Genomic DNA, 16894 nt, shown 5'->3' with positions numbered 1-16894 from the left:
CTAGTTTGAGTACAGATGACTCAATTAGCGCATTTTATTCCAACCACCTCTTCTCAAGTTGGACTATTAAGGGGGTTTGAGGATGGGAGCACTGTGGGTGAATCACTGTGACATAAAACACAGACACAAAAAAACATTTTAAAGCATATGTCTTAGGCTACTTTCAGTCCGAGCCCCTTAGGAGCCAGTATCTTTGCTCACCTCTAGTATATCTGATACCTTTAAATAGTGAGATAGTGAGAAAGGAGATAGTTCACCCTCATTGTATATTCACTGCTCAGGATAAATCAGGATAAAATGAAGATCCAGAGTCTCTGTAAATTAACAATCAATCTTGAGTGTTAATAGTTATGTTTCACACACCGCGGAGGCCCCCGAGACAGGACGAGCCGGAGATCAACCAGTCCAGTTGAAGCATATCTTAATCTATCATCTGAATATTTTCCATACTTAACAATTTCAATCCTAAATCAAATCTATCCTGTGTCCGCAATAAGAAATAGCGCTTTTTATATAGTTAGTTATATAAATAGGAAGCGTATACTCTTATGTTCCAAACTGAGAATCCCAGAATAACAATGTGACCGGATGGGTTTACTTTGCCACCCAGTCTGTTTGGGGTCGAGGATGAAGGGATGTTCTTCCTGCACAGTTTATCTAGTTACATTCATTGTTTAGCATCATGATGTGATATGTTCTCTAAACTTGGATTTAACGCAATTTAAACTAAACAAAATTTACAGCAGTCTGTGCTTTCCTAAATTACTGGCTGTAACATTATTCAGATATTTTCCTGAAAGTCTAACGCCCCCCTCCTGTGCATTAAAGCAAGTTAGACACTCATAGCTGAAAACATTAATTAGCATGAGACTTCCTTAAGGAAAGTTACAAAAACATATTTCCTTCCACATGAGGTACACTGTCTCAGAAAACAATAGGACAACCAGGACATTTGCAATAATATACAGCAACACACTGCCCCACTAATTTAAATAAATGTATACAATAAGTTATTTCTAAGTGATCCAGCCACATACAATATAGTTATTTCTGGTTCCATGAACAGCTGACGGGCTGCTCCGAATATTGGGGAGTCCATATGCAATGTTTGTGTTCCAAACAAAGTGTTCCAGTATTGCATTATGGGTAGCTCCCGGTCTTGTAAATGACCTCTAGATAGCAGCTGTGTTCCATAGAACAGATGTTAGTAACACTAAAAAAGAAGTTGATAAAAATTTAGATTTAAGGATATGTGGGCATATAAAATAGGATACATTTTTCTATTTGAATATTGATAGGAACATAGTCCTTATGGAAAATTGAATACAGTATGCCCAAAAATGCTTTATCTGTATGGATTTGCTGATTGTCCAGAATGATGAGGTAATCAGATGTGCAAGGTAGAAGCTGCACGTCCCCCTGATGAAGGCAGAAGATGAAAGGCGTTGGCCATTATGATGACCCTGGAATTCAGATAAGTCTAAGAGGATATTCTTTTGAAGTACATGGATTTTTAAATGTGATTATGACTACTGGTGATTTATCCTTTCATCCGGATATAGACAGAAAAATACAATACTGTGCAATAGTTTACATTTATCAATTAACAAAATGCAAGAAACAGAAATCTAAATCAAATCACTATTTGGTGTGACCCTTTGCCTTCAAAACAGCATCAATGAATCAATTCTTCTAGGTACACTTGCACACAGTCTCTGAAGGATCTCGGCAGGGAGGTTGTTCCAAACATCTTGGAGAACTAACCACAGATCTATGGATGAAGGCTTGCTCAAATCCCTCTGTCTCTTCAAGTAATCCCACACAGACTCCATGATGTTGAGATCAGGGCTCTGTGGGGGCCATATCATCACTTCCAGGACTCCTTGTTCTTCTTTACAATGAAGATAGTTCTTAATGACATTGGCTGTATGTTTGGGGTCCTTGTCCTGCTGCAGAATAAATTTGGAACCAATCAGATGCCTCCCTGATGGTATTACATGACGATAAGTACCTGCCTGTATTTCTCAGCATTGAGGACACCACTAATTGCGCCCAAATCCCCAACTCCATTTGCTAAAATGCAGCTCAAAACTTGCAAGAAACCTCCACCATGCATCACTGCTGCCTGTAGACAATCATTATTGTACCGCTCTCCAGCCCATCGGCAAACAAACTGCCTTGTGTTACAGCTAAATATTTCAAATTCTGACCCATCAGTTGAAAGCACCTGCTGACATTGTTCTGCAGCCCGGGTCCTATGTTTCATGCATAGTTGAGTCACTTGGTCTTGTTTCCATGTTGAAGGTTGGTTTTTTGGCCGTTATTCTACCATGAAGATCACTACTGGCCAGACTTCTCCAAACAGTAGATGGGTGTACCTGGGCCCCACTGTTTTTTTCCAGTTCTAAACTGATGACACTGCTGGACACTTTCCGATTTCGAAGGAAAGTAAGCACGTGTCTTTCATCTGATGCACCAAGTTTCCTTGGCCGACCACTGCGTCTACGGTCCTCAACGTTGCCTGTTTCTTTGTGCTTCTTCTAAAGAGCTTGAACAGCACATCTTGAAACCCCAGTGCCTGGGAGAGACCTCGCTGATGCAGTAGAACTATCTTGTTGCTGTGCTCAGCCTTGCCATGGAGTATGAAGATGAAAAAGTTTTCCAAAGTCAACCTCATCTTTGCAGCAGAGTTTGTCTGCTCCTCACCCAGTTTTAAGCTTCCTACATAACTGTTTCTGTTAGTCAGTGCTTCAACCTATATATGAAAATGATGATCATTATAACCTGCTTGGTATGATTGGTTAATCATACACCTGACTATAATCTTACAAAGTTCCTGACTTTGTGCAAGTAAAGGGAATAACATCGATTATCTTGTATTAGAAGCAGGAAAAATGGGCAAATGTAAGGATCTGAGCGACTTTGACAAAGGTCCAAATTGTAATGGCTAGATGAATGTCTAAGATCTCCAAAACTGCAGGTCTTGTGGGGTGTTCCCAATATGCAGCGGTTAGTACCCACCAAATGTGGCCCAAGGAAGGACAACTGGTGAACTGGCGATAGGGTCATGGGTACCTCAACCCGCATTGATGCACGTGGGAAGCAAAGACTAGCCCGGCTGGTTCAATCCACAGAAGAGCTACCGTAGCACAAATTGGTAAAAAATGTACTGCTGACTATGATGATGCGAGTTCTCTGTACAGCGCTGCGGAATTAGTGGCGCTATATAAATAAATGTGTTACGAGCCGCCGCGGCTCGCTACCTGGGTCCTCTAGCGTCCCGGCCGTCACCTTGACGATCGGGACGTCATTTCCAGTTCCTGGTCGGCCGTTGCCAAGGCAACGGTCCGACGCTTCTAATCTGGCGCTGCGTCCCGGCGGTACCAGTGGCTGGGCGCATGCGCGCAATTTAACACAGAATGTGGGCTGATTAATGTAATGAATATGGGAGCTGTGTGAGGCTCAGAGCTAGGCTCTGATTGGTGGCTTGTGGTATTTAGGGCAGTGAGGTCTGCTGCCTCATTGCCGGTTATAGCGTTCTGTCCTCAGTTCTGCTGCCTGCTTGTTCTATCTGTTTGGTTATTGCTACCTTGGATTGACTACCCGTGTTTTGACCCCTGCTTGTTCCTGGACCTGAGAACCTTCTCTTCTGACCTTGACCTTTTTGCCTGGATTCCGGATTTTGCTTCTTTGCCTGTGTGTCTGACCCTTCGCTTGTCCCTGGATTTTGCATCTGTGCTTGTGACCTTTGACCTTGGATACCTCTTCACTACAGCCCGCCAATCACTCTACTCCTGGGTACTCCTTTAAGTCAGTATACGTTACTCGACCCTCAGTCAGCCCGCAGCCAAGTCTGTCCCCACCACTAGGGGCTCCAGCGAACACCGGGCCTTCAGAGTAGTCCCCGAGTGTCACTGTACTGGCTTGGGATTTCCTAACAAAATGGTGATGATGATGATAGAAAGGTGTCAGAACACAGAGAGCATTGCAGCTTGCTGCGTATGGGTCTGCAGACCGGGCAGAGTGCCCATGCTGACCCGTCCACTTCCGAAAATGTCTACAATGGGCATGTACGTGCGAGAACTGGACCATGGAGCAATGGAAAAAGGTGTCCTGGTCTGATGAATGATGTTTTTTTTTTAACATCATGTGGACAGCTGGGTGCGACGTTTACCTGGCGAAGAGATGGCACCAGGATGCACTATGGGAAGATGGCAGCCGGCGGAGGCAGTGTGATGCTCTGGGCAATGTTCTGCTGGGAAACCTTGGGTCCTGGCATTCATGTGGATGTTACTATGACACGTACCATCTACCTGAACATTGCTGCAGACAAAGTACACCCCTCATGGCAGCGGTATTCCCTGATGGCAGTGGTCTTACTATACTTTTAGGTGCTCTGTGGTCTGATTCATGTTCGGATGTCCGGCCATTTGCACAGAGAATCTTGTGTGATTCCAGACTGTGCATGCCCAGAAACGGACATTATGTCAATGAACGCAATAGCAGGTAATTCATAACTGCATCGGACATGTACGACCCCCCTTAGGAGGTTGAATAACTTAAAAAACTTGTTAGGGTTTGTCTTTTGCAGCTTGTTTTTCATTTTCTAATTTAGCCAATCTAATTTCCTGTTTGCATGTTTTATTACATTCCTTGTACCTACGGAAGGACTCCTCTGACCTTTCAGACTTAAACTATTTAAATGCACGCTTCTTACTTTGCATTTCTTCCCTTTTTATTTAGCCACATTGGTTCAGACTTAATTCTTTTACATTTATTTCCCATAGTTCTAACTCCCCCTTCTTCCATTTGCCATCACACACTTAAGTCTATGGCTTCCCTTCAGAATTCCTTTTCGCTTTATATGACTGTTTTTCTTATTGGGCCTCTCCTTATGCTTCTCTGCAGGACTATCGGAGCGATGTGAGGCTCCGGAACAGGATTTCCGCAGAATAATAAAACTTGGAGTAATAGACATCATAGGCCTCAGTGAAGCACTGCCGTGTACCACATGCTTTAACACGCTGAGTGTGTAGGTCCTGCCAGGGACACAGTGATCTCTTTACAGTTATAATTTCATGGCTTTATAGAGAGACTGATCCGATTCCATTACTGGGAGCTGCGCTGGAAGCAATAAACAGGGTAATTACACCCAGATAACCCAGGTGCTCTGGTAACATCCTGAATGTTTAGAGCAGACCTGGCCCACCGACGGCTCTCCAGGTGTTGGGAGACTACAAGTCCCAGCATGTTCTGCCAGCAGATAGGTAAGGTATGCTGTTTAGAGTATTCACCTTGTAGCAGTAATAATGATATATACTTTACTTAATAACTATTCTACTCTATAGTAAGATTGTCTCTAACGGTAACTGTAGTGATTTATCAAACTAGGGGCAGGTGTTGGGGAAAGTCAGTGGATGATTATCATTTGCTGGTATTAAGCTTAAATCAGAGAAAACCCATCAGATTGAGCAAATTTCCTTTCTTATCTCTATCCCTAAAGTCTGTATTAAAAGTGTTCTGTCTTCTTTGCCCTCTGCGTCCAGTCTGACAACACTCTCAGACTCCAACCCAGGGAAGAAAAGCAATTTCCCCAAAACTAGAACAAGGGCTCTAATTATAAGGATACTAGAAGTCACCACATATGTAGCGATAAGTAAACTATCCAACGTACTCTGATAACAGCTGTGGAATTTTACCCACTTTCCTGGTAGGTGTTTGTCTTTAGATGCGGACGACTCCTGTGAGTTCTGCTCCATGTAGACTTCTCCCGTATTATACCCCAAGGAGAATGACACGACCATTGTTGGGCATCTTTACTGATAAGAGATGTGAGAATTTATAAAGACAACGTACTCTGCAATTGCATGAAGGCGGCGCTGGAAGATTGTATCACCGGAGCTGCTTATCGCTACAGAATATCTCTACTTGTATGAACAGTTACCCTGCAGCCTCACCCGTTATATAGTCATAGACTGAATATCCTGCAATCAGTTACATTAGTGGACACAGAGTGTTCTATAAATTAGAGACCAATCATGTTATGTCAGCAGGAGTTTGCATTAGTCTAATTACATCTGTGTAACATCAAAAAGAACTCAGTGATTGTAAAATAAACTGCATTATTGTGACGTACAATTACAGGGTAAAACAAAAAAAAAAAATACAAACCATCCAAAAAGTGTACATTAAAAAATACAATTGTATAAGAGAGAAATAAGGAGTTCAGAATACAGCAGGTTCCAAATAAATTACGGGAAGGGGATATGCGGTGGGTGGGGGGGGGGGGGAAGAGGCTCATTCTCTTGCAATAAGGCTAAATAACTGGAATTTTGTAGCAGTGGAATGGTTCGCGTTGTCTGCATCCCCGATAGGCTCCACCCACACAGAGGTCCTTAGTCAGCGGCAGGCTCCACCCACACAGAGGACACTGGTCCGCGGCAGGCTCCACCCACACAGAGGACACTGGTCCGCGGCAGGCTCCACCCACACAGAGGACACTGGTCCGCGGCAGGCTCCACCCACACAGAGGACACTGGTCCGCGGCAGGCTCCACCCACACAGAGGACACTGGTCCGCGGCAGGCTCCACCCACACAGACCATCAGCCAGGGGCCGGGTACCGCTCCCCTCTTACAGCCATAATAAAACGTAGAAGGGATAAGCCGGCTCCAGGCAGGTAAACGAAGCGCTGGGTCTAACACTGTGCGTTACGAGGGACATCGGGGAGCAGAGGTTGGTTATGTAACCATGCAGTACGGGCAGGATACAGACATGATGTATTACAGGGGATAGGGGGAAGGGGGTTCATGATGTTCATGTTTAGGGAGTTACGGGGGGCAGAAGTCCGCAAAGTAAGGGTGCTGAAGCGCCTCATCTGCCGAAATCCTTTGAACTGGGTTACACTTCAATAAGTTCTGAAAACAAAGAGAATGGGAGTGAGGAGAATACAGAGAGCGTCCTGGGACTAGTGATACCAAGTGGGGTGACCCCCACCAGCAGACACCAGGTCAGTCTACTGTCTGTAAGTGTGCGAAGGAGCCAGCAACAAGGAGGATGCATTGTGGGAGAGGCACGGGCTGGGTCAGGTATGATAATGAGGGGAGAACACAATCCATAATATATATATATAACAGTGTCAGCATTACAGTGTACAGTACATGTGTGTGTGTATATAAGCTCCATAGGTGTACGTGTATCCACCTCATTTCTCACAGTCTGTGGGGTTTACAGCACAGAAGTGTTTCAGTAATTCAGCAGAGTTACTGAATCATTATATATAGAAACTGTTTGGAAATTTGCATTTTACTTTCTCAATGTACTAATTGTTTGGGGATTAGGGATCATCAGGTGCTGTGTGTACAAAGCAGAGGCCCCGACTACCTGTAAAAGATCCCTCCCGGTGGCGTTCAGTTTGGGCACAACATTCACGAGGGAAGTGGTAGCCGGATACATGGGGTACGGCTGAAAACAAAGACAAGATCATGGAGATTAGCGGAAGGAACATGGAGGCGTCTTCTACCAGTTTACAGGTCACAGGCGGTTTAAAATAAAAAAAAAAGGACAATTCCTCTGTACAAAATGGGCTCATCCTTCCCCACAGATCTGCAGAGCTGACAGCAGCACGTTGGGTCCACCCCACCGCCGGTGTAATGACATCTGGTCCCAGTATCTATAGGAACCACACAATCGGCGTGCCAAATAACTCAACATGTGACTAGATGTAACGCAAGGCTGGCGCATGAGCCTGAGGAGAACATCTGCGACTAGATTTACAATATAAACATCAACTTCAGTTCCCGATTACTTGCTGGCAGAAAATCACCTGAAACCCAAACTAATCCATGTCACATAATGATGCTAGTTCACTTTATATTTAGTAAGGTGGTCTTACATCATTAATACACTTGTATGCTATTCACCCCAATTAATGACTGATGAATATAAAATTATCTCACGTTTTGCTATGTTGTTTTCCTAGTGCAATAGTGAAAGAAAACTATGTTCTTTCCTGTACTGTAAGTTTTTTATTAAATGCCTAAATAACAAAACTAAAGATTATTTCTACAGAACTACAATTATTAAGGTGGTGGTAAGATGTATCTTAAAACCCCAATTGATCATAGACACTCAGAACTAAGAAGAGCAGCGCCATTTGCACAAAATAAATGACAAATCACTAAAAACGAGAAGCCAGAAAGAGTAGGCATTGTATTCATGGCCCCCAGCTTTAGATAATCAAAACAGAGAGTGTTTAAGAATATAAACTTAAGCTTGTATCCCACTTCTAACACCATATCCCCGACTCACCTTATAGTCTGGCAGTTTCGTCATGGCTGGCCACTGCTCTTCAGTTGGAGTCCCAAGTAATGTGTGGTGGGTTAAGGAAAGAGACAGAACTGGTCTCCCTCAACATACAAATGCTCATCACATGCATCTATGCCAATAGGGTAACAGCCCCCTCTCACAGCCACAGCTAAATAAGGATATCGGAAGATCCTCTTTAGTTGGTCGTCTACATCGTTACCAGGGAACAGTGGCCTCCCGGCATTGGCCAGCTCTGACCGGTGAAGAAAAGAAATGTTGCGTTACGGAACGGAGAGAGGTCTGAGAAGAACTGGAGATCAATCCCTTAGATTTACTTTCATATTACATGGAAATGAGAGTGGGAACAGCTTAATAATAACCAGACTGAGAAATGATTATGGAATTGTGGTTAAGACACAGTCCAAGAATCCATCACCCTCTTTACCTGCAAAGATACAGCCAGCCGACCACATGTCTATGGAAGTGGAGTAAAGTTTGGCACCAAAAAGTACATCCGGAGGTCGATACCAAAGGGTCACCACCTGAAAACAAAGATGACCACAAAGCTGCAAATGACAGTGGAGATATCAGTATACCAACCACAGGGAAGATAAAAGCCTCACCTCCGCAGAGTAACAACGCACAGGAATACCGAATGCTCTAGCAAGGCCGAAGTCCGCAAGCTTCAACTCCCCATTCTATAAAGACAGCGCTCGGTCATACATGTATTCAACACACTATAGACTATTCGTTAAACACAGAGCAGAAAGTAATAGATTGTAGACTCTCTACTATTGGAAGAAATGCGATGTATCCTCGTAGCTGACCTATCCTACGTTAGAGGAGATCCCCACCTGCATAAACAGGACAAAAGTCTCCGAAAGTCTGGAGACCATTTAAGAGCTACAGACACGTCTTATGGAACATCTAATCTATCAGGACCAGATGCCCTATTATATATATTCCCCCTGATCTTCAGTCCATGAACCCCCACCCTGACCACTGACATTCATATGCTATATCCCTCTGCTCTTATGCCTGGGGGTATCATGTCCCAACCCTGAAGACTCTCACCCTGTTGATGAGCAGATTCTGGGGCTTGAGGTCTCGGTGCAGTACGTTACGGCTGTGGCAGAATGCCAGACCTTTGAGCAGCTGATACATGAAGGACTAAGGAAACACGAAAACAGAGTTGTCATAACCTTTCATATGTTATATAAGAGAGCACAACGTACAGTTCTACTGCACACTTCCATGGTCCAGAGAGAATGGACCAATATCAAATATTATAAAACTCAGGTAGCCTCGCTACTGACGGAACATCAATTAGGCTTTGTTCATGGCAGGCACTCGGTTAAGGGAATTCGCTCAGCTATTGCTGCCATAGCGGCTTCCAAAGGTATGAGTACTACCAATAATGTGCTGGTCAGCCTAGACGCCCATAAAGCCTTCGACACTGTATCTTGGCCCTTTATGTACACAATTTTGCAGAGGCGTTTGGAAGAGACTTTATTGATTTGATCAAATACTTCTATAATAAACCAATAACTTCCCTTATAATTAACACTTCAAGGGGCTCCCATAGAAATGCACAGAGGGACCAGACAGGGTTGCCCTTTATCCCCATTATTGTTTAATTTATCATTAGATCCAATGTTAAGGGTTCTTCAAAATTGGCCGGTCATGCAAGGGATCCAAATTGGCGATGAGAGTATCCGTATTACGGCATTTGCAGATGATCTTTTATTATACGTGTCCAACCCTGAGGCCGCTCTGATTCCCCTGATGTCGAAGATTGAGGAGTTTGGATCTGTCTCTGGATTCAGGGTCAATTTCAGTAAATGAACTGTTTTCTCTCTGGGCAAGGATAGACATAAACCCAATTGGGCATCTAACACTCCCTTGAAGTGGGAGATGAATTATATATCCTACTTGGGGGTCTTCCTTCCTCGTAATCTAGCCACTCTTTATACACTCAACATAAAACGTATAATCTAATCTATAAAGATAGAGATAAAAGGGTGGGAGAATCTCAATGTTTGATATCTGGGTAGAGCGAATCTCTTGAAGATGGTGTCCTTCCCCAAATTGCTATATCCTCTACAAACATTACCCTTACTTCTCACAAAATCAGATGAACATTTATTGAATTGCCTATTCCGCACGTTCATTTGGAGGAAAAAACGTCCCCGTATCCCGTTTATCAAACTACAACAGTCATCTTCCAATGGAGGCATCAACTTTCCCAATATAGTTCTGTATAGTTACGCTGCACATTTACGGTACTTGAGAGATTGGATATCACAGACTAGTATATATACCAATTTGGCATTGGACAAACAATTTATACCTTCTATGCATATAAAGTCCTTTCTTCACATTCATGACCAGGAAATATCGATAGAATTATTAGATAACCCACTGGTGATGTCTGTGAGAAAGATTTGGCACATTCTTCGACATAAATTTCATTTAAATCCTTACAAATCTGTACACCTTCCTTTTGTTGGTAATCCTGATTTTCAGGATGGCATGGCGGCTCGTCCCTTTAAGACATGGGAACAACAGGGTCTATACTCTGAGGTCAATTGATGGATAAATCAACCAAGAAACCATTGCGTTATGCCCAAGCTAGTGAAAAATTTCCATTTCTAGGCCCTTGCGGGATGACATTTCTCCAAGCCCAACATTATGTCAAGAGCCTAATTGTTTTTTTCTCAGACATAGATTGGGATAACCCATTAGACAATATACTACTCTCTAAATCCCCCAAACAAAAAGCTATTTCAATTCATTGTAGACTCCTGAGAAACAACAAAGACTATTCTACCATACGCTCGGGCCTTGCTCAATGGTTATTGACATTCCCGCACTTAACTAAAGAAATTTTGCTTAAAAACTTAAACATCTCGATCAGATTACTCCCAGCCTCTACATATGTAGAAATGTTCCTCAACATATTTCACAGGGGATATATATCTCCACATCGCAGATTGGCTATGGGTCTGTCATATAATGATAGGTGTCCTAAATGTGGGATGGGAGGGGCGGACTTGTTTCATTGTTTCTGGGGATGTCCGGTTATTAGAGGGTTCTGGATACGCGTGTGGAGGTTCGCTACTACTGATCTGGTAAATTATCTCCCTTTCACACCAGACTGGGCTATATTGGGCATTCTCCCACCAAATGCCGATAATGCCGCCAGCAAATTCCGGAGCACTTTACAATTTATTAAAACAATGCTGGGTAATACATACAGAGAGCTTACAATCTATGAGAGATAGGAAGCTCACCTTAACGATCTCTGGGTCCAAGTCCCCATTACAGCTGTCAAAGTACTTCTTCAGGTCCTGTAATACGATGACAGATACACAGCTACAGGAGTCACTGATCAGAGGGGACAGTTTTCAGTGTATACAATGTGTAATACATATTTGGTGCGTGGAAGTGGAGGATATTTGTGTCTAACCAGTATTTCCGGAGACGTTTGAGTGCTCCGATGGTAGCGGTTTCCTTTCCGGAGAGGGACTGACTACATGTTTGACGTGATTTACCTTATTACATCTGATACGATTTCTACTTTAGTTGTGTGAGGGTTTGTAATTGGAATTAATGTTCTATACCCGCGATGTGTGTACTAGTACAATAAACATTTGTTTTTATTGAAATGTTCGGGTACAAATATTTTTTTTTCTCTCTTCTTTTCCCACGTGTGGATGTGAGATTTATCATCTACGCAGCTGTAGCGGAGAACTACGTACTAAGCATTGGCTGAAGGACTTTCCGTAGTTGCTGCTGAGAAGAGAGAATAATTTCCTTTCAAACGTCTTTCATTTATTGAAGAGTTGGCACTTATGGGAACTTTGTCTATTGACTATAAGGTTATGTGCATTATATTGTGATCAATAGGTTGGATCACTGTACAATAATATTGTATAAGATTCTTATGTCGTTTTATTTACTAGAAGTATTAGCTGATGTTAGGATTAGCGCCTTGATTCTATTTCTTATTGTACATATATCTTATACTGCGCCCCTATAGTCCTAGTCTTCATGTTTTGTTACATAGTATCATCGTATTACACGCAGATAGTTTATCACGTATAGAAGGTCTGTAAATCCAACCAAATAAACAGCAGGACGGGTCCGGACACCAGACGGCAGCAGCAGGTTCTCCCCGCACCGCAAGAATAAACTGCAGTAAATCTGGATCAATGATTAATCCGCAGAACGTGGACATCTCGTGGAAGCACTTACCTGATCACAGTATTCAAACACCAGCGTCAGCTTCTTATCACTGTGAAGGACGTCATGTAACCTGCAAATAAGTGATTTAGCGTCAGTCTGGAGAAGCGCATACACCTATCCCCGGGCCATGTACACCCAATATTGGGAACCACAGAGGACACTGCAGCCGGGACCTGGCCAGTTGCCATATGGATCCACCTCATATGTATGTATGGGGGCACAGGCTGATCACATGACCACTCAGCGGTGAGGGTAACCAGGGTCACTGCTTCCACTAAGAGCCTCATTACCTAACAATGTTCTTGTGCTTCAGCTCTTTCAGTAGACAGATCTCTCGTAGAGCGGAGCTGGGAACCCCCTGCAGAGACAGACCCTCATATTACTCTAGGGATCACCTAGGCAGACAATATCTGGGCGTATTATACAGCCAGTCTCACCTCATCATCGTCATCAAGTCGCACACGTTTCAAGGCCACAATCTCATGAGTCTCACGATTTTTAGCTTTAAACACAGTGCCGTAGGTACCTGGGTGAGACAGTGACAGATGTGACAACACCGCAAGGACCTGGAACACAGGCGGAATATAACATATCTTCTGTAGTGTGGGAGGGGATCCGGGACCCCAACGCTAGGAGTAGGGATCAGGGACAGGACACCGACACTGGATGCGGAGATAACGGGAAAGGACACCGACATCCGATGGAGGGATCAGGGGCAGGACACCGACATCCGGTGGAGGGATCAGGGGCAGGACACCGACATCCGGTGGAGGGATCAGGGGCAGGACACCGACATCCGATGGAGGGATCAGGGGCAGGACACCGACATCCGGTGGAGGGATCAGGGGCAGGACACCGACATCCGGTGGAGGGATCAGGGGCAGGACACCGACATCCGATGGAGGGATCAGGGGCAGGACACAGACATCCGATGGAGGGATCAGGGGCAGGACACCGACATCCGATGGAGGGATCAGGGGCAGGACACCGACATCCGATGGAGGGATCAGGGGCAGGACACCGACATCCGATGGAGGGATCAGGGGCAGGACACCGACATCACATGGAGGGATCAGGGGCAGGACACCGACATCACATGGAGGGATCAGGGGCAGGACACCGACATCACATGGAGGGATCAGGGGCAGGACACCGACATCACATGGAGGGATCAGGGGCAGGACACCGACATCACATGGAGGGATCAGGGGCAGGACACCGACATCACATGGAGGGATCAGGGGCAGGACGCCGACATCACATGGAGGGATCAGGGGCAGGACGCCGACATCACATGGAGGGATCAGGGGCAGGACGCCGACATCACATGGAGGGATCAGGGGCAGGACGCCGACATCACATGGAGGGATCAGGGGCAGGACGCCGACATCACATGGAGGGATCAGGGGCAGGACGCCGACATCACATGGAGGGATCAGGGGCAGGACGCCGACATCACATGGAGGGATCAGGGACAGGACGCTGACATTACATGGAGGGATCAGGGGCAGGACGCTGACATTACATGGAGGGATCAGGGGCAGGACGCTGACATTACATGGAGGGATCAGGGGCAGGACGCTGACATTACATGGAGGGATCAGGGACAGGACACTGACATTACATGGAGGGATCAGGACACTGACATTACATGGAGGAATCAGGACACTGACATTACATGGAGGGATCAGGGACAGGACACTGACATTACATGGAGGGATCAGGGGCAGGACGCTGACATTACATGGAGGGATCAGGACACTGACATTACATGGAGGGATCAGGACACTGACATTACATGGAGGGATCAGGACACTGACATTACATGGAGGGATCAGGGGCAGGACACTGACATTACATGGAGGGATCAGGGGCAGGACCCTGACATTACATGGAGGGATCAGGACACTGACATTACATGGAGGGATCAGGGACAGGACACTGACATTACATGGAGGGATCAGGACACTGACATTACATGGAGGGATCAGGGGCAGGACCCTGACATTACATGGAGGGATCAGGACACTGACATTACATGGAGGGATCAGGGGCAGGACGCTGACATTACATGGAGGGATCAGGACACTGACATTACATGGAGGGATCAGGACACTGACATTACATGGAGGGATCAGGGACAGGACACTGACATTACATGGAGGGATCAGGACACTGACATTACATGGAGGGATCAGGGGCAGGACACTGACATTACATGGAGGGATCAGGGGCAGGACACTGACATTACATGGAGGGATCAGGACACTGACATTACATGGAGGGATCAGGACACTGACATTACATGGAGGGATCAGGACACTGACATTACATGGAGGGATCAGGGGCAGGACACTGACATTACATGGAGGGATCAGGACACTGACATTACATGGAGGGATCAGGACACTGACATTACATGGAGGGATCAGGACACTGACATTACATGGAGGGATCAGGGGCAGGACACTGACATTACATGGAGGGATCAGGGGCAGGACCCTGACATTACATGGAGGGATCAGGGGCAGGACCCTGACATTACATGGAGGGATCAGGGACAGGACACTGACATTACATGGAGGGATCAGGACACTGACATTACATGGAGGGATCAGGGGCAGGACCCTGACATTACATGGAGGGATCAGGACACTGACATTACATGGAGGGATCAGGGGCAGGACGCTGACATTACATGGAGGGATCAGGACACTGACATTACATGGAGGGATCAGGACACTGACATTACATGGAGGGATCAGGACACTGACATTACATGGAGGGATCAGGACACTGACATTACATGGGGGGATCAGGGACAGTTGGGATCGGGGAAAGGACTCATATTACGGGATATATACAGCGCAGGGAGCAGTATTATTCTCCTATACTCCGACTGTAATGATTCCGGGTAAGTATGAGACATTCCGGCTTAGAAGCCATACTAGGCCCCACATCCCCGGCCTCTCCTAGCTCCCTGCCCCGGGCTCCTCTCACCCTCTCCGATCTTCTCCAGCTTCTCGTACTTCTGCATGTCGCCGCTGTCAGGCCGCTCTCACACTGCGCATGCGCCGTCCGGTGGCCCGCCCATCTCATCACCTATTCATAGAGGCGGGGCTGTTGTAGTGGGTGTCTAACCAATGGCAACTCAGCTACTCTGACGTCACGAACTAAGAGCTAGAGCGAGCGGCAAGGATGTCCCACAGAGAACGCGGTTACTATGGAGCCGGGGGCGTGGCTCCAAACATGAAAACAGGAAGCCGGCAGCCATCTTGGTACACCCTGGTGGTTGATGGAAGTGTCCCCAGGGATATTATGGAGAGTCAGCTCTGTGGGCCAGCAGACACTCTTACAGTTATTATCATTTATACAGTGTCAGCCCTCTGGGTACACCTTTGTGATGGATGGTAAGTGAGTGTGGCTACTGTAAGGCAGCAGCATTATCAGCCTCCAATAACCAAGCTGCCATTGGTGACTGGTGTTTCTGTGCTGCTACCAATGTTGTGGTCAGGGCACTCAGGCACTCACCTAGGGCACCAGGAATCAGGGGACATGATGTCTCCTATTCTGCGGCACCCCCACACTGAGGCGGACACCGCTATGGGGCTGCAGACGCTGCTCCTCCATGTTGGTAATGGATCCCAATATTTATTATTTTCCTTCTGAGACTACAAACCCGAACATGCCCACATTGTCCGATGTGTATCCTCTGCCAGTGCATGCTGGGATTTGTAGTTCCATCTGAGCTGGAGCCTGGTGCACATCATTGTTGTGTAGACACAGTATTACATATGTAGTCTGCACTGGATGCAAATGTCTGAACCATACTTACCAATTATTTACTGTCCCCCCCCCCCCCAAGATCCCAGAGGGGAGGTGTGAGGACGTAGGGGGGCAGGGTGCGACTAATCGTATTATTTTGGCCAATACAATACATTTTACTAAGTGGAGCAGGGCCATAATTACACGATTCACTGATAATCGTGTCATGGCGGCTCCCACCCCGCCCTCTTCACTAGGAAGATGTAGTATGGAGAATGTAAATGAATGTATTAACTATATAATTAATTATAATTTAAATAATATTAAAATAATTATATAATTGATAAATAAGAAGGAAAATGTCTCCAATTATATTAATTTTAATAACGGGAATTCAACACTTTACACTATGACCTGTCCTAAAGAAAATTTATTTTAATAATGATTTAATAAAGATTTTTTATTTTAATAATTATTGCTATCAGTTATGGTTCAACCCTTTAGAAACTCTTTTTCTTGAGCATTCAATACAATAACATTTGTAAAGCGATAGCAGTACTATTATATTGTGTAAA

The 16894-nt window shown here is 45.3% G+C and overlaps 1 protein-coding gene across 1 annotated transcript; it reads right to left on the bottom strand.

Annotated features, from left to right (window-relative positions):
* Positions 1 to 6105: 6105 nt before the first annotated feature.
* CDK5 (cyclin dependent kinase 5) lies at positions 6106 to 15662 on the bottom strand. Its single transcript, XM_075214297.1, has 12 exons — positions 15555 to 15662; positions 12992 to 13080; positions 12845 to 12912; positions 12564 to 12624; positions 11600 to 11656; positions 9381 to 9476; positions 8930 to 9004; positions 8752 to 8848; positions 8485 to 8559; positions 8310 to 8365; positions 7383 to 7463; positions 6106 to 6916 (listed from the first exon to the last, which is right to left on the bottom strand). Exons 1-12 carry the CDS (start codon positions 15589 to 15591, stop codon positions 6830 to 6832), a joined length of 879 nt encoding a protein of 292 aa, XP_075070398.1. The 5' UTR covers positions 15592 to 15662; the 3' UTR covers positions 6106 to 6829.
* Positions 15663 to 16894: the final 1232 nt, after the last annotated feature.

Source organism: Mixophyes fleayi, chromosome 5 (assembly GCF_038048845.1).
Source record: "Mixophyes fleayi isolate aMixFle1 chromosome 5, aMixFle1.hap1, whole genome shotgun sequence".
NCBI lineage: Eukaryota > Metazoa > Chordata > Amphibia > Anura > Limnodynastidae > Mixophyes > Mixophyes fleayi.
Note: the sequence above shows the minus strand (reverse complement) of the source record. Positions and strands in the feature narration are given on the sequence as shown.

Bases quoted from the DNA above. Each gene is read 5' to 3' on its own strand.
- CDK5 (XM_075214297.1), bottom strand. From the start codon at position 15,591: ATGCAGAAGTACGAGAAGCTGGAGAAGATCGGAGAGG. The intron at 12,625-12,844 runs GTAATGAGGCTC...ACTTATTTGCAG, and splicing joins AAGCACAAGAACATTGTTAG to GTTACATGACGTCCTTCACA. The intron at 11,657-12,563 runs GTAAGTGCTTCC...ATCGTATTACAG, and splicing joins TGTTTGAATACTGTGATCAG to GACCTGAAGAAGTACTTTGA.